Here is a 26,960-nt window from a genome sequence, read left to right as displayed (position 1 = left end):
GCATCTTTTGGCCTAACTGGCCCAGCTACTTTATTTTGCTTTACTGTGAAAAGGAACTTGTCATATAGGGACATCAAAGTCTTGCTGTTGATGTGAAATACAACATCAATATTAGCCTACACCACTTCCATGGGCAATCAGGCACTAAAAACACTATTGTAAACACTGCAGAATAAATGATGTGAAAGATCCAGTAGTAGCACACAGCTTTTGGCAATCTGACAGGGCTGCTGGGCTGATTCTCTGATCTGAGTATAAACAGACAGAGGGTGGGAGAGAAAATCATAAATAAGCCATAACTTTGCATTACAATTCAGAAGCAGATGGTCAAAGTTTTGTCCCGTTAGCTTCCTGGGTGGACAAGTCCCTAGCTGAGCAACTCTCCTAAGTCCATGCTTAACTTCAGGCATGCAAGCAACTCCATGGGAGCTAACAGGACTCCTTGGTACTTCAGACTGAGCGTGTGCTTACACATACTACTGAACCAAAGCTTAATGCAAGTGTCTGGAACTGACTTCTACAGTATTGAAAGCAAAACTGAAAATGCAAGCAGCCACTAGAAAATGGTATTTTTAGTGCCCAGAACAACAAGAGACTGATTGTCTGCAAAGGCTTTTTTTAGGACATTCTGTGAGTCTGCTTTATTTCTGAACCACCGGGGGACCAAGGGCAGTGGAAAATCAGCTTTCAAAACTTGTGCCCAGCATAAAGGGTGCAGCCTTGCAGTGATTCATCCTCAGCTCCAGGTCTGAACTGAAACCTGAGATGTTTTTCTTCACAGCTGCATGTTATTTTTACCCTTTGTAAATATACTTTGTTACACCTGGAATTTACCAAAAAAAAAAAAAAAAGGATGGTGAAAAGACTACAATCATTCTACTCAAGAGCACTTTGTCCAATCCTGAGCTGATTCAGCTCTGATTGCTGATAAATGGCTATTGACAAAAGTATTTCTCCATGGCTTTCTGGACCTGGAAACCCTGCCTTAATTCAGGATCACTTAGAGTCAAGATGAATTGATGGTTAAATTTAGTGCTTGCTCCTATTGAAGCCGATGGGAGTTTTGCCAGCCATTGACTCTGATGAAAGCACATGTAAGTTCATAAATAAGTGTATGAAACACATTTTTATCCTCTTCACTATACCACTATTTTCCCCATGTGACATAAAGCACCTCCATTGTGTTAAAATGCAATGCGTCAGATAAACATAGATTAAGAATTAGCAAAATTTTACATTATCTCAGTAACATTCCTGTAATATAAAACCTTGTATTTAATTTATCTGAGGCAAATACATGAGAAAAATTGTGTTATCCAAATATCTATATAGAGTCTTTCTTAGTTAATTTAATAACCACAGTTTGGATAACTTCCTTACAGAGCTACTTATAGGAAAGGGGTCTCCTGAGAGTAGAACAATATAAGAATATCTTTGAAGAGTTTCCCATTCATGGTTCCCAGTCCAAGGTTGGTCAGGCCAGGCTAGATGTTGCGCTACCGTGAACTTTTCTTTTGTGAGGCTCTGGGGGATAAACCATGATTCTTTTCTACAGGACACAGCTTCGTCTCCCCTCCTTTCCTCTTCTTGCCTTGACTCTCCTGTCTCATCACACCAGAGATCTCCAGAAGAGGGAACAGCCCCAAAAGGGCTGCCACCTCCCCACCCAGTCCTTAAGTGGAAAGGGAGAGCTGCGCAAAGCCATCACCCTCAGCTAATTAGTGCCAACACATGTGAATTTATATTTAGCCAACATGACATCACATAAAGGTCAGCTTATACTTAGTGTATTACAATGCATGCTCAGACTGCTTTCCACTTACTGCAGCTACTCAAGCTGGAGTGAAATTGGTCGGTGCTTCCCAAACAAAAGGGGTTTCACTGAAAAAAATGGCCCTTTAAGAAGAAAAACAGAACTTCCCTAAGACTTCTTACTTTAAAGTTGTTTTCCAAAGCCTGCATGACATATTTTAGTCAATAAAATAAATTCAGAGGGTTATACAGCTGCACTCCTAAGCTCTCTTCCCTGCTGCTGTACACACCCACTTTCTCTTCATGAATCAGTGGGATTCACATCGGCTGAGACCTGTCATGGCAGTGACGTGTAAAGAGGGGTTCTTTGATCCCTTTTTCACACTGACCCCCAGGAACAACCAGACTGTGAGAAACACCCCTGCACTCCCGAGTGCTGGCACCAGAGTGAGGGTACACTAGCAGCTTTGCAGAGCCCGAAGGCCTGCTTCACTGGCACCAGCAGTGCCTCCTGCAGATGGGAAGTGAAACTCTGGAAAGTGGTTTAGGTGATGGTATCAGAGGCCCAAACGTATACTTTGACTGAGTTTGATTTCCACCATCCACCCTCATTGGCCAGACCAGTAGTTAAGAGCTGCTGGGTGCTTTATTCTTGCACATACACAAAGCCAAACCCTGCACGTGTACTGAGTGCGCCGTTCTCATACACCTTCCCCTTAAGTGTGCTGGGTGTGCTCCACCACAGTTAACCTGCTGAAAGGAAAACACAGTTTTTATTTTCTCTTCCATACCCTCTTGTGAAAGCAGCACTAAATCCTCCACAGAGGACTATCACGTAACAGAGACATTAAAACGCCAAAAATGCAGGTAGGCTGAAGGATCCCCAGGGTGCTCACGCACAACCGCTTAGAGAACTAGACTGGGGGACACCTTCCCCAGCAAATACACGAATAAGGTGGATGGGTGGATGAATAAATAAGGAAGCGGCTAGCTGTAGCCACGTGGGCTGGCTGCAGGAATGTGCCCTCGCCCACGGGAAAGAGGAATGCCAGGGTGGGAACGAGCCGCGAAGTCTGCGGGAGGGAGGGATGTCCCTTGGCATCAGTGGTGACGGCTAAAGCTGGCGTAAGCTGACGCTGAAGTCACGGTGACAGCCTGTTTATCTTTGCTATAAGGTAAGTGTCAAAAGCAAGAAAAGAAAGAGTAAAGCGAAGTCCCCTCGGGGCCATAGACCCTGGGAAGGTCTAGGCAGGGGGACACGAGCAGCTCTGGGATGGCCTCAGCTAGCGGCGGATGGCGTGGTGGGTCCCTCGTGGCAGCACATCCCCAGCAGCTTCCAAAATGGGGGCCAATTCCCACACATGGGGCTGCCCTAGGCTCTGTGGATGTTCAGGGTGGCTCTGGGGTCTCTAAGAGATGTCACGGCATGCAGCACAGAGGTGCCCTCGGTTATTTCTTTCAGCACAAGGAGAAAGCAAAAACGCCATGTGCCAACACACACAACTTTACTGGCTTTCTGCAAGCAAAACAAATGATGCTTATTTATTGAGTTGCATATGCAGCAGCCGTTCATTTTCAATCAAACAATAACTTTTGCTAATTGAAACAATCTTTTTTTTTTTTTTTTTTTTTTGCTTAATTTTCCCTGGCTATCTTGCAGTCCACAGCTGCTTCAAGCCTTAAGGCCATCATGGCAAATTAAGGCAGTCAGCGTCTGGCTCACTAGAGGCCAGTCAAGCTATAAATATTACCAGCCTTACTCTTTGTGTTCACAGTGTGGGGAAACAGCTGGTTTAAGTTTGACTGCACGTTGTCATTTCTCCATTAGTGCAAACACTTCAATATTTCTTATGTGTGAGGTTGGAGTGAAGAAAGGGAAAGAAGGGAAGGGGGTCACTAAAAGCCAAAGCTAAGAAATGATGTTCTGTATATACATAATTTACAATTAGATTGCTGCCTGGGAGAATTCTGAAGTCTGACATGGTGATAGCTAGGCCAAAGCCACAATGACTTCCCAGTCGGCCTATAACTTTCAGGACCTATTTTCTCTTGTTTTTCTTTTATTATTTTTATAGAAATTCTATTATAATGGTAATGGATTACATTTCTCAAATTGTATTTCATTTCAAGAACTTGTAAGACTGTTGTATTTGTGGTTTCGTAAAATATGAAATACTGGGAGACAGGGCCCTTCCCAAACCGCATATGCCTTCTTTTGTGGGCAGGGATTGTATAGAAGGTTAGCAAAGTATAGCATGCCAGGCATAAACAGAAGTGACATCTTGTATGGAAACCATAATCCCCCGTGTCTGTGGAATGTCTGCTGATTTTCGTGATTGGTATTATTGGGCTGTGAGACTGATGGGTGCAAAACTGTAAAGTCAAAGAAGATTAACCACTTTATCTTACTCACATTCTGTTTTGTCTTTAAAATGCTATTCCCAGACTTTAAACACTGAACATCCCCACTGACAGTACCCTGATCAAAATAAATCACCTGCTAAAGAAGGGGGAGAGGAGAAGGCTCATCTCAAAATGCCTGCTGGGTCAGAGACAGCCTCCTGTCAGTGTCTGTGCAGTGCCAGTACAGGGGAACACCACAGCCACAGGCTCGTTAGTAATGCTCTAAACATGGTAAATACTGTACTGGAAAAAAAGCAGTAATGATAGCAATAGTCATAAATAATGATGATGTTTATAACTCTTGCAGGGTCCTATGTCAATGTTTGAAGACTAATTTTATATTTCACTACTCATATGAGAACTTTTGGATGCTTAGCACATTTGAAATTCTGACTATCCTCATCTCCATCTTAAACTCTGAAATCTGAGCACACAATTTAAGTATCAGTGGTCAATCTGAAATGTAACTGTGTCAATTAAGAGTGAACATGTTATCTCAGAGTGAAAAGCTCTTTAGCTAGCACCTGGCAGCCCAGCTAAAGGCAGCTAGAGTAGTGGTAGGCTGGAAAGATAGCTTGTTTTTCACTTTGGCAACATGTCTGGGTCAAGAACAGAGCCAAGCCACATATGTGCGTGCGCACGGGCACACACACACACACACAAATGATAAACCAGTGGATTTTCTGAGCAAAGAGCTGCTTCATGAAGCAGTCAAACATAAAGCCCTGTATGAAGATGATCCTGAATTTGCAGTTTTCCCAGTTTGGTAGGCAGCCACTCCAACAACCACCCAGTCAGTGGGAATAAAGATTGTCAATCTGAGATAGCTAACACCACATCTTTTTATTCAGGATTAATGTTACTCTATATAGGCAGCTCCAATAAGTGCATTAGGAAAGTCATCCTCTTAAGACAGGTCTCTCAGCTTTGCTGCAGACTGACGTAGGGTTTGACTCAAGCCCTGCTGGAGCCAGAGCAGCGAATCCCATTGACTGCCATAGGTTTTGAACCTGGCTTGCTGTTTAGTCTGAGCTGAGGTTTACCAAGAATACCAGGGTTGCATGCCAGTGGTACACCACCAGATGTGGAATGAAAGGCACTGAGCCTCTGCTGCGTGGTGGTGCTTCGGCTATGGAAAAAGCCATGCCCTTGGAAAACAAGTGATGTCAGGATGATTGCTGCACAGCGATCCTGTTTCTCAGCATGCTGGATGCATGAAAGGTGTGCAAATACTCTAACTAGTTACACCACTGTCTATATCACAGATGGCAGAGTAATGGAGAGGTGCCCACCCCAACTTAAAGACAGTTAACCTGGATGCTGGGAGCAGGATGGTCCAGTCATGGTGGTAATGCCGTGCTTCACAGAGATGATTGCACCCCCCCCCTTCATGGCTGGATAAGTTAGCTGGCAAATGGCTAGACTGCCTAAGGCACCACAAGTGCTACCCATTCTAATTTGCTGGTCTGTATAGCATAAAATAGCTGCCATTCAGGAGACCTGACAACTAGGGGGAAAAGAAAAAAAGCTGAGGCCACTCTGGGCTCGGAAGAGTCCTCCTGTTTGTCATATGCATTTGAACAGGCTAGTACTGAGGCTCTTTGATGGAAATGCAGAACAGTAACATGCAAGAAAAAATGGTACTTCCCAAAAGAGCCAGCACAAAAGATATATTAAGTGATAATTTCAGTTTCAAATGGTTTTCAAGCAACAATTGGTAGCACTTAAAATAACATTCTGCACATGATTAAATATTAATGACAACTAATTATTTCTGGCATTTCTTTAAAACTTCTGATTCAGCCAAGCTGATGCTGGAAAACTTCTGCTGAGCTTTCACTGCAGCTAACTTTCGGAATGCTTTTTTAATGAAATCATCACACGGCTCGTGACATGTGAAATTTATCGACGGCCTAAATAAGACCCTATGTTCCACTTCAGCCTCCCTTAAAAAGAGAGATTACTTACCAGTAAATTTAGTTCTTCCAAGGTACCTTTTTATAGTCCCACCAATGGGTTTGGTGGTGTGCAAGCTGTGAGTCCCATAGATGAATGTGTTCAGAGCCGACTAAGCAATCCACTAATTCAAATGGTCTTTTAAATAGGACCAAGTACCCAGGGCCTTGTGAGAGCATTTGTGCTGGAGCAAATTTCACCCTAAATGCATAACATGAATTGCATACATTCATTGTAATAAAATTGCTCATTACTTAATTCAGTAAAATATGTAAAGAGCAATAAACAGAAAAGTAAGTAAGTATGACATATGCAGTCTCCAGAATTATAATATAGTACTTTACTAACAGGGTAAATCTTTTAGTCTGAGTCAAGACCAATAAGGAGCAGGAAGCAATATTATTACACTCAGGTGAAAGATTCACTCTATGTCACAAAAGGTCTCATTAGATTTATGTGCCTGGAAGAAATATAATGGCTGTACCAACATAATGGATTTGAAGAAACTGAATTTGATACCACATGTGACGATCTACATTATATATGCAACAACAGCAAGGTAAATGACAGCTTTAATTTCAACTTTTCTTGCTCTGCTTAGTTTAAGGTAGGCCCTTAGGCTAAATTTTCTGGTGCTGTGCAGCAGGGATTAGTTTTAAAAATACTGTTATTGTTAAAGAAAACTGTGTAGTTAATTCCCTTGGCAACACCCTGAAAATAACCCTTTAATTTCTTTCTAATGTTATTTCTTCAGTATTCACAGGAATACCAGTTTTGAAACCATTATGTTTTGAGATTTAATGTAGGGCAATTACAGCCAAAGTATATCTGGGGAAAGGAGTGTCTAAGCAGAGTGAATATATTTCTGCTTTGAGTGATGTGTAAGAGGTTCAGTGCACTCCTAAAATTTCATACCCTCTTCTAGACGACAAAACATACAGCCAGGAAGCAGCCTAACACAGTGAGCAGGGAGAGCCGGGCAGATCAGCATGAAGCTAACTATGCTCTGGTTACCACTTTGTGGGGTCTGGTACCCTGTTCGGCATGCTCAGTACACTGTATTATTCAGGCTCACTCTCCCACATAGGAAGATAATTATGGTGGATAATCTGGAGATCCTAGTGGTAACACCTCTAAGGCTCTGCAATGTGACCATGATGCTTTGGACTCTTTTGGGACAACCCAGATTCTAAAATGGGTGTAAATGAAGTGGATAGGGTTTTACCAAAAATGAGAATCAGCTCCAAGCTCTCTAGCTACCACACATGAAGCATTTTGAAGAACTTTATGACGATCTGAGCATCTCCTTTAAGGAAAGAAATGTGTGAACTGCAAATGAGCAGGGAGGGGAAGGCTTCTGCAGAAAAGTAAATGCAAAGTAGCCTACAAGATGGCAGGGCACCACTAACCTATGCATATAAACTGTGGCCAATATTACATATGTGGCAAACAACACATAAGCTCTCAGGAAACCAGTGAAATACCAACATACAAATGGCAAAGGCCTAGGGGGACTCAAGGAAGGAACAAATGGTTTTCAGACTTCTAAGAGATGCATATATTGCACTGAACCGTAGTGAGTGCAGCTAACAGAGGCAGCAAACAGACGCAGCAGTTTGCGCAGCAGTGTTTGGGCTCTGACTAGAACTTGAGGATCTTGTTGGAAGTTGTGGGCTTTCTGAGGACCCCCGAGGAACTAGAAGGTGATTGCTGTGAACAGGAAAGGGGAAGCTAGGCAAGGAAAACTGCAGGAGGTCTTGACTTCTCCTGGGAAAAGCTCTAGCTAGGAGTGGCTGCTGCTAAGGAGCTCTCTTGGTTGCCCCTGACCAGAGGGAGTTGGGGCCTTTGATCCTGGCGGCCCTTGATTAGGGCGGGTCAAGCACCCTCTTAGCCAGTGCTAGGGAGAGGCCTATATAAGAGCCAGGCCTAGAGTGCAGCTAACAGAGGCAGTGAACAGATGCAGCAGTTTGTGCAGGAGGGTGTGTGAAGGAACCTTGGTTTCTGTTCCCTGTGGTGTACGCTTCCTCAGGTATGGTCGTGACACGCCGCACAGCGCGTTCCCCAGTGGCTGCTGGAGTCGCTGTGTCAGAGGCTGCGACCCAGACCGACCCTCTGACAGTAGCTGCAGCCCTGCAGGTCTCAGGCTGCAGGGAGTGCTTGGGGCCTCTCCGGGAGGCCTGGGCTGGCTGTCAGCTCTCCTGCAGGAGGTGTGCTGCTGTTGGCGAGCTGTGTCGTCAGGTAAGGGAGTTACAGGAGGAGGTCAGTAGGCTGCGCAGCATCCGAGAAGCGGAGCAAGAGATAGACAGGGTATTCTCGGAGACTGTACAGCTCCAGGAGTCCCAACCCCCCACAGCAGTGGAGCTGCCAGGGGGCTCTGTGCCGTGTGAAACGGTTCATCATAACACCGTAGAAGAAGGCTGGAAACTGGTCACTGCTCGTGGGAGGAGAAAGGCTCCTACTCCTCCCAAAGACTTGCAGCTGAAGAACAGGTTTAGTGCCCTCCAGGATGAGGAGGAGATGGGCATGGCTGCAAGGGAAGTACCTGGGACAACAGACCCTGTGCCCTGCCGGAACGCCCGGAAGAAGCGGCGGGTGATTGTTGTGGGGGACTCCCTGCTGCAGGGGACGGAGGCACCTCTCTGCCGACCTGACCTCTTGTCTAGAGAGGTTTGTGGCCTGCCAGGGGCTCGTGTGAGAGATGTCATGGAAAGATTGCCAAGGCTTGTCCATGCTTCGGACTATTACCCACTGCTGCTCTTCCACGTGGGCGCCAATGACACCAAGGGCAAACTGGAGACCATCAAGCAGGATTTCAGAGCTCTGGGGATGGTGGTCAAGGGTCTGGGAGCCCAGGTCATCTTCTCCTCAATCCTGCCAGTGAGGGGGATGGATGAGAGGAGGAGGAGATGGACTTTCCAAGTTAATGACTGGCTGCGCCGCTGGTGTTGGCAACAGGGTTTTGGTTTCTACGACCATGGGACCCTGTTTGAAGATCGACAACTGATGGCGAGAGATGGGATCCACCTCACGAGGCGGGGCACGTGGGTCTTTGCCAACAGGTTGGCCAACCTGGTAAGGAGGGCTTTAAACTAGGAAAGATGGGGGAAGGGGCGAGTTATAGTGCCAGGGTAGCTGGCAAAAGACAACTCAAGTCAGGATGCCTCCAGCAGGTGAATGCAGCCAGGGAAGTGCGCATGGGATGTGGCTATGGAGGATCCTCTTGTATCCCTCCTGGGAAACATGCATGGTCAATCACCTCTCTGAAATGCCTGTACACCAATGCACGCAGCATGGGGAACAAACAGGAAGAACTAGAGATATGTGTGCGCTCGCAGGGCCATGATCTCATTGCCATTACAGAGACAGGGTGGGATAGCTCGCATGACTGGAGTGCTGTCATGGATGGCTACGTGCTTTTTAGGAAAGACAGGCCAGGAAAGCGAGGTGGTGGAGTTGCTCTTTATGTGAGAGAGCAACTGGAATGTATTGAGCTGTGCCTAGGGGTGGCTGAAGAGCGAGTTGAGAGCTTATGGGTAAGGATTAAAGGGCAGGCTAGCATGGGTGACACTGTTGTGGGTGTTTACTACAGGCCACCTGATCAGGAAGAGGAAGTCGATGAGGCCTTCTACAGACAGCTGGAAGTAGCCTCATGATCCCAGGCCCTGGTTCTCATGGGGGACTTCAACCACCCCGATATCTGCTGGAAAGACAACACAGCTAGGCACAAACAGTCCTGGAGGTTCCTGCAGAGCATTGGTGACAACTTCTTGACACAGGTGGTGGAGGAGCCAACAAGGAGAGGTGTGCTGCTGGACCTCGTACTAACAAACAAAGAAGGACTGGTGGAAGATGTGAAGGTCGGGGGCAGCCTTGGCTGCAGTGACCATGAGATGGTGGAGTTCAGGATCCTGCGAGGAGGCAGCAGGGCACTAAGCAGGATCGCAACCCTGGACCTCAGGAGAGCAAACTTTGGCCTCTTCAGGGACATACTTGGAGGAATCCCATGGGTTAGGGCCCTAGAGGGAAGGGGCGTTCAAGAGAGCTGGTTAGTATTCAAACATCACTTCCTCCAGGCTCAAGAGCGGTGCATCCCTATGAGTAGGAAGTCAAGCAAAGGAGGCAGGAGACCTGCATGGATGAGCAAGGAGCTCCTGGCAAAACTCAACCAGAAGAAGGAAGTCTACAGAAAGTGGAAAGGGGGACAGGCCACTTGGGAGGAATATGGGAACGTTGTCAGAGTATGCAGGGATGTGATGAGGAAGGCTAAGGCCTGTTTGGAATTAAATCTGGCAAGAAATGTCAGGGACAACAAGAAGGGCTTCTTCAAATACATCAGGAGCAAGAGGAAGACTAGGGAAAATGTGGGCCCTTTGCTAAATGGGGTGGGTGCCCTGGTGACGAAGGATGCAGAGAAGGCAGAGTTACTGAATGCCTTCTTTGCTTCAGTCTTTACTGCTCAGGCCAGCCCTCAGGAACCCCAGACCCTGGAGGCAAGAGAGAAAGTCTGGAGAAAGGAAGACTTTCCCTTGGTGGAGGAGGAGTGGGTTAGAGATCATTTAAGCAAACTTGACACCCACAAATCCACGGGCCCCGATGGGATGCACCCACGAGTGCTGAGGGAGCTGGCAGATGTCATTGCTAAGCCACTCTCCATCATCTTTGAAAGGTCATGGAGAACAGGAGAGGTGCCTGAAGACTGGAAGAAAGCCAGTGTCACCCCAGTCTTCAAAAAGGGCAAGAAGGAGGACCCAGGGAACTACAGGCCAGTCAGCCTCACCTCCATCCCTGGAAAGGTGATGGAGCAGCTCATCCTGGGCCATCTCCAAGCATGTGGAGGACAAGAGAGTGATCAGGAGTAGTCAGCATGGCTTCACCAAGGGGAAATCATGCCTAACCAATCTGATAGCCTTCTCTGATGGAATGACTGGCTGGGTAGATGAGGGGAGAGCAGTGGATGTTGTCTACCTTGACTTCAGCAGGGCTTTTGACACTGTCTCCCATAACATCCTCACAGACAAGCTCAGGAAGTGTGGGCTAGATGAGTGGACAGTGAGGTGGATTGAGAACTGGCTGAATGGCAGAGCTCAGAGGGTTGTGATCAGTGGTGCAGAGTCTAGTTGGAGGCCTGTAGCTAGCGGTGTCCCCCAGGGGTCAGTACTGGGTCCAGTCTTGTTCAACTTCTTCATCAATGACCTGGATGAAGGCACAGAGTGCACACTCAGCAAGATTGCTGACGATACAAAACTGGGAGGAGTGGCGGATACCCCAGAGGGCTGTGCTGCCATTCAGAGAGACCTGGACAGGCTGGAGAGGTGGGCGGAGAGGAACCTCATGAAGTTCAACAAAGGCAAGTGCAGGGTCCTGCACCTAGGGAGGAATAACGCCATGCACCAGTACAGGTTGGGGGTTGACCTGCTGGAAAGCAGCTCTGCGGAGAAGGACCTGGGAGTGCTGGTGGACACCAAGTTAAGCATGAGGCAGCAATGTGCCCTTGTGGCCAAGAAGGCCAATGGTATCCTGGGGTGCATTAGGAAGAGTGTTGCCAGCAGGTCAAGGGAGGTGATTCTCCCCCTCTACTCAGCCCTGGTGAGGCCACTTCTGGAGTACTGCGTCCAGTTCTGGGCTCCCCAGTACAAGAGGGATGTGGCAGTATTGGAGAGAGTCCAGCGAAGGGCTACAAAGATGATTAGGGCACTGGAGCATCTCTCTTATGAGGAAAGGCTGAGAGAGCTGGGCCTGTTTAGCCTGGAGAAGAGAAGGCTGAGAGGCAATCTTATCAATGCATACAAATATCTTAAGGGAGGGTGTCAAGAGGATGGAGCCAGACTCTTTTCAGTGGTGCCCAGCGACAGGATGCGAGGCAACAGGCACAAACTGAAACACAGACACTTCCACCTGAACATGAGGAAATACTTTTTCACTGTGAGGGTGTCAGAGCACTGGACCAGGTTGCCCAGAGAGGTTGTGGAGTCTCCTTCTCTGGAGATATTCAAAACCCACCTGGATGCAATCCTGTGCAACATGCTCTAGGTGACCCTGCCTGAGCAGGGGAGTTGGACTAGATGATCTCCAGAGGTCCCTTCCAACCTCAACTGTTCTGTGATTCTGTGACTTGCATATTGTCTATACCAATCAATATGACATTACAATATTTGATACAATTATTTATCAATGATATATTATTGGTAAGTAATTTCATTTCATGAAAGGCTTGAGTGATACACACTGTTTTCTGAAACTGGTATGAATATCACATATGAAGAGCCTTTACAATTTCTGAAGTGTTCTAACACTATATATTACATACACACATGTATATGAGTTTTAGAAATACCACAACATACTTATATTTGTTACTTGGTAAAATTAGTTGTCTATTAAATGTATAATATTCAGATCTATTTTTTCATGACTGTGCTGGGCCTTATAATAGTTTTCCCACAGAATAAACAGTGTATTTTAATTACATTAATGATTTTTTTCGTTTGTGCTAAGGATATATATAGAATGTATATACAAACTACATATGCATGAAAAATGTTTTGGTTCTGTTAATCTATTTTTATCTTCTGTTGTCTATTACTGATTGTTTTTGTTTATTTTTCAGCACACCATCTTGTTTTAGGAATTGCAGCGCAGTATGAATTCCCTAGCTTTCTCCAATTATCAACCCAGCATTGCTCTGTCAATAGGGGAGGCTGTTGAATTCAAGATTAATAAACCAAAGCCTGCTTCAAATGCTGCAGGTAGGTTATTTTTAATTAAATGTAGAAAGAGCCAAATTTATGCCACTTATGTATTCAGTCAGAATGTGCACTTTAGAAAATCAATGTTCTGATCAAAAATATTTTGCAAATTAGGGCAGTAACTTGCACGACCTCTCATGCCAGCATGACTTGCATGCCAGCTCACACACTGGTTCATATTGGGAAAGAATGGTCACCACTGGTCTGCTCATTTTCTAATAATAATCACATTAAGTAATGTTAAGTGATGGTGTTCAGATAAAAATGAGGCACAAGTTGTCTTGTGCTGTTCAGGTGATTTGCACTGAACTCCAAATCCTAATGCTGGAGCAGGCAGCTCTAATGCTGTTTTGTTGGAGAGGAGGTGCACAAAATCAGCTCTTTTCATCTTTGTACTTCTCATGGGCTGCAAAGGGGGTCAGGATAGGGCAAAGGTTTGTCACTGGGATTTCAGATGCCAGGTGTGTCATTGGGTTTCAGGTGCCTTGGAAACTTCTGAGTGCCATCATAACTCTTTACAGCAGTTAACAGCTCTGTTACAAACAGGAACAGGACAAAACTAAATTATGCCTCCAGACCATATGGGGCCAACTAGAAGTTATAAAAACTTGATTGATTTGAAAGATTGATTCAAAGAGCTTTCCCCCAACCCTGAAATTATACATTCTTCAAAAAGCAGATGCCCTTTCTGCTAGTTATGGCACAGACCAAATGACCAAACATTTTATGCAGTTACTGCAGAGACTAAGATACCTCTGAAGGAAAGACAGGTATCTCCCTTTACAGAGACCAACACAGGCAGCCTAAATTAGCAACTGATTTCTGTCTATTGACTGTGCAAGGAGCCTAAGCACCTCCAGAAACGCTAATAGAAAACAGGATAAAGAAAGAAGGAATGTTAGGTACTACAAGGTTGTGTCCAAACAGTCCTGTTTAATTCAGGGCTTCTGAATGATGGTCCATTCCTGGAGAGTGTTTTGTGTTTACATACAAGGTGAACTTAGCTCAGATTGGAGAGGTACAGAGGGAGACCCCCCCACCCATCAAGCACATGCCCCTAGCCCCAAGGAATATGCCAAATTAGAGCCGGTCCTGTTCTGTTGAAGTTGGGCTACCGCACAGGCAGGAACGCGTGAACTGTGGGTTCAGGCAAGAGATGGGGAGCCTAACTCCGACTTAGCCGCTGGGACACTCTGCTCTGGTGGCTGAGCTGTGCTTGTTTGCTCCCTGGGTTACTTCTGTTTTTATCCAAAAAATGCAGAGTCCCCAGATGAAGGGAAAGACCCTAAGGTGCTGAGCACAGCGTCTTCCAGCTGCATGCCCACATGGTCCATCTGCAGCCACCTTTTTAGGCTTCTCTGAGGAGCAAGGCACAGCATGGATGTAATAGCAGCAGTGTCCCAGAGCTGGGCACTTGCCCCACTCTCTGGGTCAAGGCAACCCTGCAGGAGCCAGGAGCTTTGGTGCCTGCAGCTCTCTGCACTCCAAAATCAGGGCACCTACTGATCTCTACCGACTTTAGACAAGCTGGTGGTTGAGAGTACACTTTCCACATTGTGTTCATGCACACAGGCAACAAGGCTTCACCCGGAGTCCCAGTTTAACTGATCTCAATATGGGTACGTTTTTTATACTCAGTGAGGATCCTGGTCTCCTAAATTGGAATATAATCCTTACCAGGACTTCGAACAAAGATTGGACAGGACAAAGTTTCAACTAACAAAGTAGCATTACTACCTACAGGTTTTGCACTTAAACCATTACAACAGCAGCAAAAAAACATGATTTGCAAACTCAGCTCTAATTTTCAGGCTAGTTATGGTTGTCAAGAATTCAGGACAGCAAATTCAGGATTCTGACTTGATCATTTAAAAATGTGACTGACCACAAATTTCACATGGATTTGTATCATCCAGACTCATCCTTAAGACTTGGGAGCATGTGAAAGTAAGATTTGGTGTCTGACTGATTTTAGTTATGTATAACATAAGTTATTGTTGCTAATCTCAGTAAGTATTAACACTAATTTTCTACTCTAACATACTTATAGAGCTTATATAGAGAAAATGCAGTGATCAGTTCTCTTCTAGAAATCTCAGAACAAATATTTAATGTTAGGGAGCAGGCGAAACTGGTTTTAAATCAACCCACCACTAGTGATTATTTCTATGTATTTGTTTACTACAAAGAAACCCTTCAATAGAAACGGTTCTGAATAAGTAGGCTTACAAAAAGACTTCCCCTAATATTCTATAACTTAAATTTCAGTTCACTACTTATTCTATGTATCTCAAATCTTTGACTATTCAAAGGAAAGTCTGATTTGACTTTGGTATGACTTCCATCCTTAGTAATGAAGAGTGTAAGTAAGTGTGATATACTGTCAAACCACTTTGCCATGCTAGTGGTGCTTACCACATGAGTACAGCAAGCGTGAAGAGTAACCACAATGCCAATGGCTGAGGGTTTTTTAAGCAACTGATGCTGGGAGATGAGATTAATAGGCAGGTGTTTGTGACAAAGCAATGTGAAGCACAATCTTCACTGATACATCAACAAAAACTGAGTAACTGACTCTTTCTGGACTTCTGTCCTTCAGCAACACCAAAGGAAAACTGCTTTGAGAGCTGGGCATTTTAAATATGAAATCACTTGATTGGGATAGTTTCCTTAGAAAAAGCACCATTTTGCTTTTTCACATGGGAGAAATCCCATAATGACCCTATGCTTGGGAGAGCTACCAGTCAATATCCACAAATCCATTTCATTACTCTTCTATTTAATCCACAAAATTCTCCTTCACAGTGACACCCACAAAAAAAGTCCCTAGACAACAGTTAGTCTGCTAACATGCTGTAGCTACTGCCTATTCAGCTGACTAATATCTTTTCCTATTCCTTTCTACTCCCCTGCTTGCCTCCATCCATGTGCTGTTTCTTCAATGTAAGTGCTTCGTAAGTCCAACTCCATGATTGTGCTCTTTGGCACTGTTTGCAGTAAATATAAAAGTAAAGATCAATAGTTCACTCCCCCTGCCATTACAAGAATTTACTTCCTGTGCTGCCCTATTTGGTTACATTTAGAGCAAAAGCACCAGTCCAAATTACCATACTTTGACAACTTCAGGTATTAGATTGCACACTCCACACCCCAGGTGAATCAATATAGCCTCCCAAAAATACAGCGAACTCACATTTTGCTAATTTTAATACGGAGGATAGAGTACATGTTGTCTCACATTACTGCATGTACTCTTTTACCTAGGGTGTAATGCAAGTTCACATCCTAAATTATCCACAGTCAGAGGAAACACAGAAAAGTATTGCAGAGCTCATGAGAGGACTGTTTCTGTAGCACCATTTGGGACACTGTAATATCTGAGACATCCAGGCAGGGCTGGCAGATGTGGCACACCATATACAGGAGGCCTGTAGGCTTCTCAGGTAGCAGCTAGTGGCCAGGTGGGATATCTAAGGGAGCTAGACTCCTAAGTTCAGACAACTGAACTGTATCCATCATAACAAAAAGTGTACTTCAGCCACTGTAACACTGGCCTTATTACCTCGACCCGTTAACCTGATTTGGGTTACATTCCATCTTGATGGTGACTCTGGCTGGGGGCTGCGATAACCAGTCTTGCTGGGGAACACGTGGACTCATCTTTGACGTCTGCCCATATTCACTGGAAGAGGAGGCGGTCATCTCTGTCTTCGCAAGGTGGGGCGATCCGTAAGCGCACTCGAACAAAGACTGGTCTTCACTCACCACTGATAACGCTTCCTGAAAACCAGAGAAGAGGAGTCAGCATGACAGTGTTTCAGAGCAGATATTATAATACCCCACAGGAAAAAGGGTTGCTCATCTCATGACAAGATGTACAGCTGGCTGCTTATTTAAATGATTATCATTTTTTAGGCATGCTGCTTGTCCACAGGGGTGAGGACTCAGGTGCCAGGCCCACTGTCATCTCATAGAGACAACATCTCCCTTGAAGTACTGACCTGGTGAGACATTTCCTGCTAACAGCTAAAAAGATGCACACAGATGCCCTATTAAACACTTAGGAAAAATGGTTGAGAACTAACAGTGAGAAAAGCGCAGGAAGGGAAGTGAAGCTCAAGCCTTTTGCTTCCAAGATATGGATGCTGAGGGCCAGATCTGGGTGTAAACTGCCATAGCTGCATTAATTTTTCCTTCAAGAAATGATTAAAAGTCGGACTTTGCTGACTCACTGGGAGTTTCTCTTCCTTCCTTTAGGATTAAGGCCAATCCCTTTCTGGACAAGGAGCTGAGATACAGCTGGGTGTAACCTCTGAACCAGGGATCCTGCTCTTTCTGTGAGCAGCAGCAAAGGCAGATCAGCCCAGGATTTGCTGTTAGCACTGGTGGAGGTACTAACTGGCTCCTGGGCTGGACACTGCTCCTCAGCACACACCCCGAGAAGACACTGTGCCAGCCAGCCATCTCTCTTTCTCAGAACAACGCTTCCTGGTGTACTGGCTAGACATCCCACTCTGCTGCTGTGTGGGAAGGACTACCCCAGGCCCTCTTCCCTTGCTGTGGTGACAATGTGGTTGCTGCACCTTTCCGGCCCCAACCATTCGGGGTGGCAGAGTTCAAAAGATGCGTCAGTTGTGAGGCCGCTGCAGTTGCAGCCAGCCAGAGATCAGACACAAGAATGAAGTAGTCATTGGGGAAGACAATCCTCCTTCCTCATCATGAGAGACTGGTATGGATTGGTATAGACTTCTTCCTGGTGTTATCTGGAGCCAAGTCGTGGGAGAAGATGACTTCCTGGCAAGACTTTGGGTGCCCACCTGGTCCACCAGAAAGCAGAGGGAGGGGCTGAAGCTTGTGAAGGGATCCATACTACCTAACCTTACGTGTCTAATTTGGGTACACTTGCCAGTGGGGTCCATGGCCACGTGAGCTGGTCTCCGTTAGGGCTCCTGCCTTCTCTTTGGCTCCCAGAACTGGGCAACCATGTGGATAGCAGGGCTGGGGAGCTGGTCTGCCAAAACCCAGCCCTCCAAAGAAAAAACCCTTTCTCCATCTGCAGGTGCTCTGTAACTTTGTAAATTGATAGTAACCCAACGCAGGACTACCTCCCCCCAGCTTTGCCCTGACACGGATAAAACAGGGGGCAGCCTAGCACCTCCCCCCGGCAGGGCTGCTTCAGCCTGCTGCGGAGCAAGCCGCATTGCCAAACGGAGGAGGTTTGGCTGAAGCTGCGGCATGCTGAGGCATTGCAGCGCGCCAGATGAGAGCAGCCGGCGAGCCGGCCAGCTGGCGATGGCTGGAGGCGTGGGGGCCAGCAGGGAGGGGGGCTGACGTGCTAGCCAGATTCAGGGCAGGGTGCTGCGTGTGTGACCGCACCCTCGTGAGGCAGTGTGTGTGGGCCCGTGCTGCAGCCAGCCCCATTGCTGACGGCCAACAGGAGGACAATAAAATAGCGTGGCTATTCGTGTCAGCAAAGGAGAACAAAATGGAGAGGGGAGAGACAGAAGAGTCAGAGCGATGGGAACCCTCAGGCTGCAGGAAAACACTCTGCTGCCTACCATGCTCTTACCTTCCTCAGCTGCTTTACACAAGCTTCAGCAATTATACACTATCTTAAAAATCAGGAGTTGCATTTATTCATTTTAAGGGGTAATACATTTATCATTCTTTTTATTTGTCTGGTTTGTGAGCCCTCAGGGTGCACTCTGTTAATATTCATACTTTTCTCTCCAGCCACAAGGGCTAGAACATCACTTTCTTTCTATTATTTCTCATGAAAATTGAGATTACCCCTTAATCTCTTGACTTGCGGAGCTGGATCTCAAGCGGAGCTCCAAGTACCATGAGACTTATGACTGAATCGCTAACGCTAACCAACTCCCTCTTCCTGCCACAGGCCAAGAGGCAAAAATCAGACAGAGATCTATAGTGTTTCGTTACTGCTGTTTGGATGGTGTTTGAGTGCAAAGGTCACCTCCAAAATATCACCATTAATTTTAACACCCTAATTACGACCCCTATTTTCCATGCTCTTTCCCTCCAAACAATGATCAGCTTCCTAATTGCTACATCCTGAATCTCTGGGGGTGCGAAAGTGCTTCCAGGAGAGGGGAGAAATGCTAGAATACGTCCCTTTTGTCCCATCTCTCAGACTCCTGTGGGTCTCCGGTCTGCCCGATTGTGCTAAGAAATGCTCTTGCTGGTGGTCTGACACTTTCCTGATGAGCCACTTCTGCTGGAAAAGCCTGCAGACAGCTCCTGCTTTTCCAGGAGATGTGGAGGGAGATGACTACTCATCCCTTGCACCCCAAAGGCTGGCTAGACTGTACTGAGACAGCAGGGGGGACTTGATGTGCTTGGATGGTAAAGTAGCAGGGGTCATATTACAAAAACCAAAGAAAGAAAATGTTTTGCTGGAGGGGGAAAAAATTCTGTCACTATAGTTGATGCAACTTTTTCATGAAGATATATATTTACAGCCTGGCCAGGCGATCACAGTATATCCAGTGCCTAAGACTATAATTTACTGCACAGTTCCCTCTCTTCTGCCCCACTGGAGAGCTAATACATGCGCAGAATAACATGCTGTGTAATGTTAATTTTGGAAGAGCTAGCTACAGCAAATACATGAAAGAGTGAATCGTACAAGAGAAAGCATATACAAGATTGCAAATACAAAAGGCAGAATATTATTTTACTCTGTAAACCACTGACTAACAGATATTTTCAAAACAGGCATCAAAATGCTACATAACGGTTATATTTCTCACCCTCCCACACACAAGTGAAGCAAAGCAATTTTATTCTGCTTCCTATTAAACCTGGCTCCACCTAATGTAAGTTAATTTAGGAATACTTAGGGTAAGCATAAATTTAAACCAAAAAAAGATGTGATTTCTATCTATTGGCTTTACTAATGACAGTAAATATTGCCTATGCTATGGATGCATATTATGTTACACAAAGAGAGAAAGCACACACATTTTAACTTCCTGAGGAGGACAGTGAAAGCCAGAAATATGATGCCAATTAATAAGTGTTATGAAAATATATAAAAGACTATGGCAAAAACAAGACAAACATAAATCAACCTGGGAGACGGACTATGACTTCATATTTCACTAAAGAATGTCTAGTTATAAATGGAGAAAAAATATGCAACTTGCTAGCTAGATCTTTATTCTAACTTAGTTACACTCATCTGTACTCCATCCTGTTATTATTGCATATTGCACACTCTATCACAGTGTCTTCTCTGATGTTTTACTCTGAGCCTTCATTGACTTCCACTGGGGTGTCCTCAAGGACTCTAGGACATGTATTACTCATCCTTTGTGCACATTACAAAAGCTGAACTGGTTGACAAAGCTTTTGCATAATTTTGAGGAGTCAGCATAACTAGAGAACACAGCCTAAACTAGAATTAGCCTAACTTCCTCCTTAACTATCTTTTCTCTCCTCTTGCACACAAGTGAGATTGAGATTTCACTGTGGGAAACATGGAGACTATGTTTAGCATCTGTTCTGCTGCCAGGGTTGAGGATTCAGGCAGCTGCACCTTCTGTCGTCTTTGCCAAATGCACTCAGGGCCACTGATGTCAATTTACCAGCAACCACAACAGGGTGATATACCTGGTCCTTACACACCCTCGTACACAGACAGAAGTCTCCTGAAATACATGGGTGGGAGCTGTGTGTCACGGGTTTGTAATTGCTGACTTTTCTTTTTTTCCCCCTACTAAGCTTGAAATGTGAGGCACTCTGGGCAGTGAGTGGCCCAGGCACTTCAGACTCTGCAGACCATGCAAGATGCACTGACACTGAGCAATCAGCTAATACAAACTGATGCAACCTTGTGTGAAATTCGTACTGTGGGATAGCCTAGAAATAACATCAAGAAATGTGAAGCATTTCTCAGCTATATAAAACTTTCTGCTACATGATGTAATTTGTATCCCTGAGACAGACAGAAAATATCCTTCGGCTGCTCCTTGTATGCTTCCTTTCAACTTGTCTATCCTAGATTTCTCTTTACTAATTAAAGTCTAGAAGCCTTAACCCTGTGGAAGCTGTGGAAGGAAGGCTCTAACAGCAAACTATAGTATTGTACAGCTGATGGAAAGCAGTATAGGTAATTTTTGCCTAAATGCAGGGTCTTAAAAGTGCACTTTCCACACTCATCATAAAATCAAGCTCCTGGACCAAATGTAATACAAAAATTGTCAGTGTTCACCATTATGAAGAATAGCTGCATGGTCTGGCCACATATAAACACAGACAGAGACATTAATATTGACAACGTCTGGCAAAGGGCTTTTTACATATGGATGGCAGTTCTATTCCTAGTAAATGTTGTTCGTTACTCATTTACATGCTAATCTATTTTTCTCATCCATATTAATGCTGTTACTGGAGCAGTTTGGCAACATCAAGCAGTAAGTAGGATAAAGCAAAGTAAACATTAATAAATATTATAAAATAGATGCATTACAAGGCTCCATTGAATCGTGCCAAATTTTGTACCTTTAAGGGAATAGTTTTAGTATTGGATTGGTCATCTTCCTGGATTTCTCATGACAATAACATATTGTCATGACATCTCAGAAATGAAGCCTTTCCTTTTGTAGTAACCAGTGTCTGGGGTAATGTAATATGAAGAAACCAACACGTACTACATACAGTGGCAGATGGGAAGAGTCTTTCATGCATGTTTGTGAAGTAGAACAGTTTGTAATGTTATCTGAGGTAAATATTAGACATGCCTGTCATCTTTTTTTTCACACATACTTCCTCTCGTGATGTCACCAGCAAAACTAGAAAATCCTTTCCTTCAGTAAGAGTTTTTCATTTTTTATCCCTTGTACTATGCAAAATCTGGCTTTTCATTTGGACTTTTTGTACTAGTAATGAAAGAACAAAATGTCTTTCTGTATTTGGTTTTGATTTATACTGTGCTGATAAGTTAAAAAAAAAAACAGGCCGACAAATTAGTAGAACAATAGGTGCAGCAACGCCTTTAAAGTAGGCATAAAGTCATTAGGACAAAGGTGTTTATTTAATCAAATACAAGATTACTTGGCCTAGAAACATGAAGTTACAGGAAATGTGATTGAAGTAGTCCACATCATGAGGAGTATACACAAGCTGATCAGTCCTTTTTAACCAATGGCAGGAACTAAGAACAAAGACACAGTTTTTCCTAAAGTTTGATCAAACTTAAGAAATGGTAAAAGGAGATAATGAGGTGTGCAGTAATCTAGCTTGTGCAGAGCACTATTGGGGAAAAAATACTGTTGCAGGATTTTAAAGGAACTGGAGGCCATTCTAAGCCAGTGATGCTTTCTTTCATGTTAACTCTACAAACACGTCTGCTTGTGCTTAAAATTCAGTTGTAACCTCTCTCTCCATGCCACCAACCCAGCTTCCACTTTAACATTACAGTATTTCCACTCATTTTTACAGCAGTCAAATTGAATCAAGCCTCCAGATAGTGTACTCATTGTATATAGATATATATACACACGCATAAATATTCAGCTCTGTTTTTTTATTTCCTCAAATATTCCCATGGTTTATTGCTTCTTCCCTACAACAGAAGAGATTTCCTAGATCTTTTTTATCTCCATTGACTTGTCCAAAATCTATGAATCTATGAATCTATGCTTTGTTGCTCAAAAAATGCTTCAAGAACTGTTAAAGTCAACAACTTACTGGCCAGTTCTGTCAAAATCTTAGCAGACAACAGATGATCAAAAACATGGACCACCAAATAGCAGGACATTGGGCAACAAGTACGTGTAGAGAGCAAGATGCACTGGGAGTCACAAATATAGCAACAACCCTCTTTGTATGTTGAAGAGTGCTGCAAACAGTGAAATAAGTCATTTGTTGCTTGTAGTGTCATTTGTGGCCCTCACTCCCACACTCCAAAATGGAACTGTTACCTCTGACTATGAGGGACTTGCAATGACACTGCAATCAAGAACTTTTAATTAACTTTGCCATATGTCAATGCATTTATATAAACTTTTTTTGACACCAGTTTTATGATATTTTTCCTCACTGATGTGGACAACTTTTTCTCTAATCTGACTTCATAATAATGTATATGTAAGTGTAAGCTTATACCTCCACACAGCTAGAAAATCCATTCAAATATAGTCTATTTCCTATCATTTGTCTGATGCCCAGAGTTGGTCAGAAAATGAATTCTCTAGTCTATGAGGAATTCTGACATCCTAGTACTTATTTTCATTTTAAGTTGGACAAAAAACTGGTACATGAAAACTCCCAGCAAAGCATTTATTAAAAAGATAAATTCTAAAGAAATGATGCATGTTTTGGAGGTGTTAAAACATTCTAATATAAAATAGTAAATACAATATTCTTGTTACTGAAGATAAAGTATTCATATTATAATTGTACAATTGTATGAAATTATTGGATGGCAAGTTTTATCAAAACATTTATCAGAACAGGCCATTTCAGCATTATTGAAATGATTAGTTTCACCCTTTTCCTAGAAAAAGACCACCAAGTTCCTGTTAAACATTTACATTTTCAGAGGGATCTGCAATTTCTGAGGGAAGACTGTTCTGATTCATACTATGCAATTAGCTCTATCACGTGTTTCCATGCTTTGTTGCATGGAGTATCCCTTGTATACTTGAAAACATTCCTTAATGAAATTGTATGCAATTGAATTACAGACAATTGTAACTGAAAGAAAGAACAGGGGAAAGAATGGACTCATGTGCAAGAGAGCACACAGTATGTACCTTGGTACAACTGTTCCAGTTGATTTTTACCAGGCCACTCAGAAATTCACTCTTTTTGCTTGCTACTCTTATATTCTTCCTCATAAGTATTCTCATGCAATTGGAAGCTGTTTATTTGGAGCAAAAGGCTAATTTCAAACAGGCCAGGAACGTCATTTCCACACTGGAACAGATACCATAGGAGAGGCTGGACACCAGAACTTCCCAGCACAACGAGCAGTCTTCCAGTCTGAAACTCCACTCTACTCACGTCTGAAACAGGCACTGCTGCACAACAAAGCAAGCTGCGGTTGAACTGCTAAAGGGCTTCTAGCCTAAATTTGCAGCCCTAGTTTAAAGCCAAGTCTTTGAGCCTTGGATTCATTGCATTTAGCAATAATCAGTGAAACAAAAGACAAACGATTGATGTTTTAGCCTTACTGTAGCTTACTAATCATGACATTCTCACAACTTTATTCTGACCATTCTCAAAAGAAACAGCTTCAAAAGATATGGAGTATGGCATGTGGAACATACTGGAGAAGTTAGTACTTGAAATGCAGTCACCTGAGTCAGGAATCACAGCACACATCTGGAATATGTTTTCCTTCTAAATCTCTAAGTCTTGGATTCATTAAATCAGACAAAAATCCACATATTATATTCATGAGAGAGTTCAGGAACAACAAAAAACCTTGGCAAGTACAACATAGGAAAGACAGATGTTGTCCTCACCTCCACTCATGAGAATCTTATAGTCAGCTCAGCTAACATCCTCCACCTATTTCAAATGAGCACTTGGGTCGTCAATGGTAATCCAAGTATAGGCCCGCTGCTGCCTCTTATTGGTATCTTCAGCTCTTGATGAGAAAAATACAAAGGATATTTGAAAGCAAGGGAGAGACACTGCCTCAGTTCTTCTTGAAAAAGGAATAATCAACCATTTATCAAAATAATGTTATGAAACTGCAGGCTAGATTTATTTCTGGGAAACAATCACAGATGCGTTAGGACTGATCGCACAGACCTCATTGTGCAAGCCATTCTCCTGGCTTCACTAGGACTAGTGACGTGAACAGAGGCCTCAAGGATAAGTCCAAGGGTTTAAAATTTTGTGTTTTAGTGAACAAATTCTAAGACATTATAAATTTAAATGTAGAATGTGGTGCTTTACCACATTCTAATGTATAAACTGTCATTCCTGAAATGTCAGCAAACCCTATTTTTGCCCAAACTATCTTTGTCACCTTCCTTCATTATGGAGTAATATTTGTAGCACCAGATATTCACCACCAGGTCTCCAAGTGCTTCATAAAATAAGGAAAAATCATCATTCCACTTTTGCAGATGGGGACGCTTCAGGAAAAATGACTAAAAGGTGGGTCTTGGGTTAGAAACCAGATCTTCCTCATGCCAAGTTCAGTGCCGTATGCACTACCCTGCATCCCACACATAAAAGTCATCACATTCAGTACAACTGACAAACCATTAACCACCAGAGGTCTGGAACCGTCCATGAGTGCCTGATTTAAAGAATTGCTATTTCACAATCAATTATTTCATCTGCTACCTCCATACGAGAGTAAAGAGCAAAAGCATAGTTTAATGCCAAACAAGAGTTAATATATGGAAATAGGAAACTGTTTCATACATGTCACATACCCTGGACACCATGAGAGTTAGCTAAGAAAACTCAACAATTGCCATTACGACAGATCTCTCATCAAAGTAATGCAGCAGCCTTTTTCAAATACAATGCTGAAAGCCTCCATCCTGCACCTGGTTCAGTGCACATTCAACGCTCAAGTGACTTTAAACCACTACTTCAGAGGGGGATGGCTGGGAACAGCTCTGCCCACACACAACCAGTGCTAGTGCCGGAGAACTGCACCAAGTCCCTGACCTCAGAACTCACAAGACTGTATCAGAAATCCTAGGGAATAAAGCAGAAAATCTGGTGCTATACCATGATGAATCCCATTCTTTTTTTCCTTCTGCATAGGCAGAGTGCTGTTAAACTACCTAATGGCTGAGGCAATGCCGGGTTTTATTTGCTACACCTGTAGCTTTGCTATTCAGGCTCCTGGGGCTGAAGGCTGCAAATGGCCTGGACTCGTGTTAACTCTGTGAGATGTCTTTGGAGGGTTGGAGATCTATGGCTTCGCGCCCCGATGCAGTGAGAACATGTTGCCTATGTAAAAAGAATATTTGCTGAATATTTGTCAGACTCCAAATATTACAATCACAACAAATGACACTGCAGATCTAAAGTATCTCAGAGAAATAAGCGGTAATTGTTATCTTATTACTATGGCTTATGTATTGTATGTCAAATAAATACAATAAATAAAGCATAATAAGAGAATTAGAGCATAATTAGAGAATTACAGAACCAGGTGGGAATTCTCCAGCATACCCCAAGAACGTGGGCCTGGCACCTGTTTTTTCCAGTGGGCACCCAGGAAGCATCGGCTGGCACGTCTCTGTCACTTGGAGCAGAGGTCTGAACTAAATGGGCTACATGGCCATAAACCTCGAGTGACACTGATCAGTTTGGCTCTGAATGTGTGTCCCTACGTGGTTATGTCAGTCCAGACTCAGGAGGGCAAAAAAGAATACAACCGCATCCTGCAGATTGTAGATTGTACATGCATTTTTAAAGAAACTTTAGCTTTGTGTGCTTATTTTAGTACTTCCAGCCATATAAAGTAACACTGTAACACTGAAGTTTGAATGACTATTTTTTTCAGTCAATACAATAGACTTTTCTTTCTTTTCATCTTGATAGTATTGTTAATTATGAACTTTGAAAGCTTCATTTTTTTTTTTCCTCCTTCAAGCTTCTAGGGCTCCAAAATGGCTAGAAAACTGGAAGAACTTGGATATAAAACTCCTCTTCATTTCTGCATTGGTCCAGGGCTAGCCTTTGCCTTTACTCTGTTTTTAGTATAGGATTTTATCAATCTGAAGGAGCAGCCAGCCTTCTATTTTGTTGAAAAGTATAAACATCTGTTTTTCTCTCAGAAATCTTTCAAGCAAAGATTTGTCTCACCAAACAGGTAGCAAGTTTGTAAAGTGAACCACAGCCCAACCAGAAGTGAATTGCAGCTGCGTGCCACACTTGCTGTGAACTTTTGTTAATTACAACGATATTGAGAGTCTTGGGCCCAAAACAATTCCACATCCCAAGACAGTGACCACCTTCTAGGCACTCAATCCTATCTTTTCTGTTTTTCTACTTTGTGTCTTTGGCATCGCAGGTAGCCCCAACAGTTTGAATACCATGTCTTTAAGAATTACTGCGTATTTAATGAAGGTAGTCACCTGTCTGGAATTACAGGCTTTG

General features: G+C 43.8%; 1 protein-coding gene across 7 annotated transcripts in view; it reads right to left on the bottom strand.

Moving 5' to 3' along the window:
• ERG (ETS transcription factor ERG) overlaps nt 1–26,960 on the bottom strand; it is a 192,548-nt gene that overhangs the window by 22,527 nt on the left and 143,061 nt on the right. For 6 of the 7 annotated variants that reach the window (XM_067298608.1, XM_067298613.1, XM_067298605.1 and 3 more), the window contains one exon: nt 16,420–16,637. In XM_067298608.1, the coding sequence (XP_067154709.1) occupies nt 16,420–16,637 (218 nt within the window). Of the gene's footprint in view, nt 1–16,419; nt 16,638–24,349; nt 24,415–26,960 lie in introns of those variants that run through there. The other variant, XM_013955333.1, reaches the window with a different exon arrangement.

Source organism: Apteryx mantelli, chromosome 1 (genome assembly GCF_036417845.1).
Source record: "Apteryx mantelli isolate bAptMan1 chromosome 1, bAptMan1.hap1, whole genome shotgun sequence".
In the NCBI taxonomy this organism is placed as follows: Eukaryota; Metazoa; Chordata; class Aves; order Apterygiformes; family Apterygidae; genus Apteryx; species Apteryx mantelli.
Note: the sequence above shows the minus strand (reverse complement) of the source record. Positions and strands in the feature narration are given on the sequence as shown.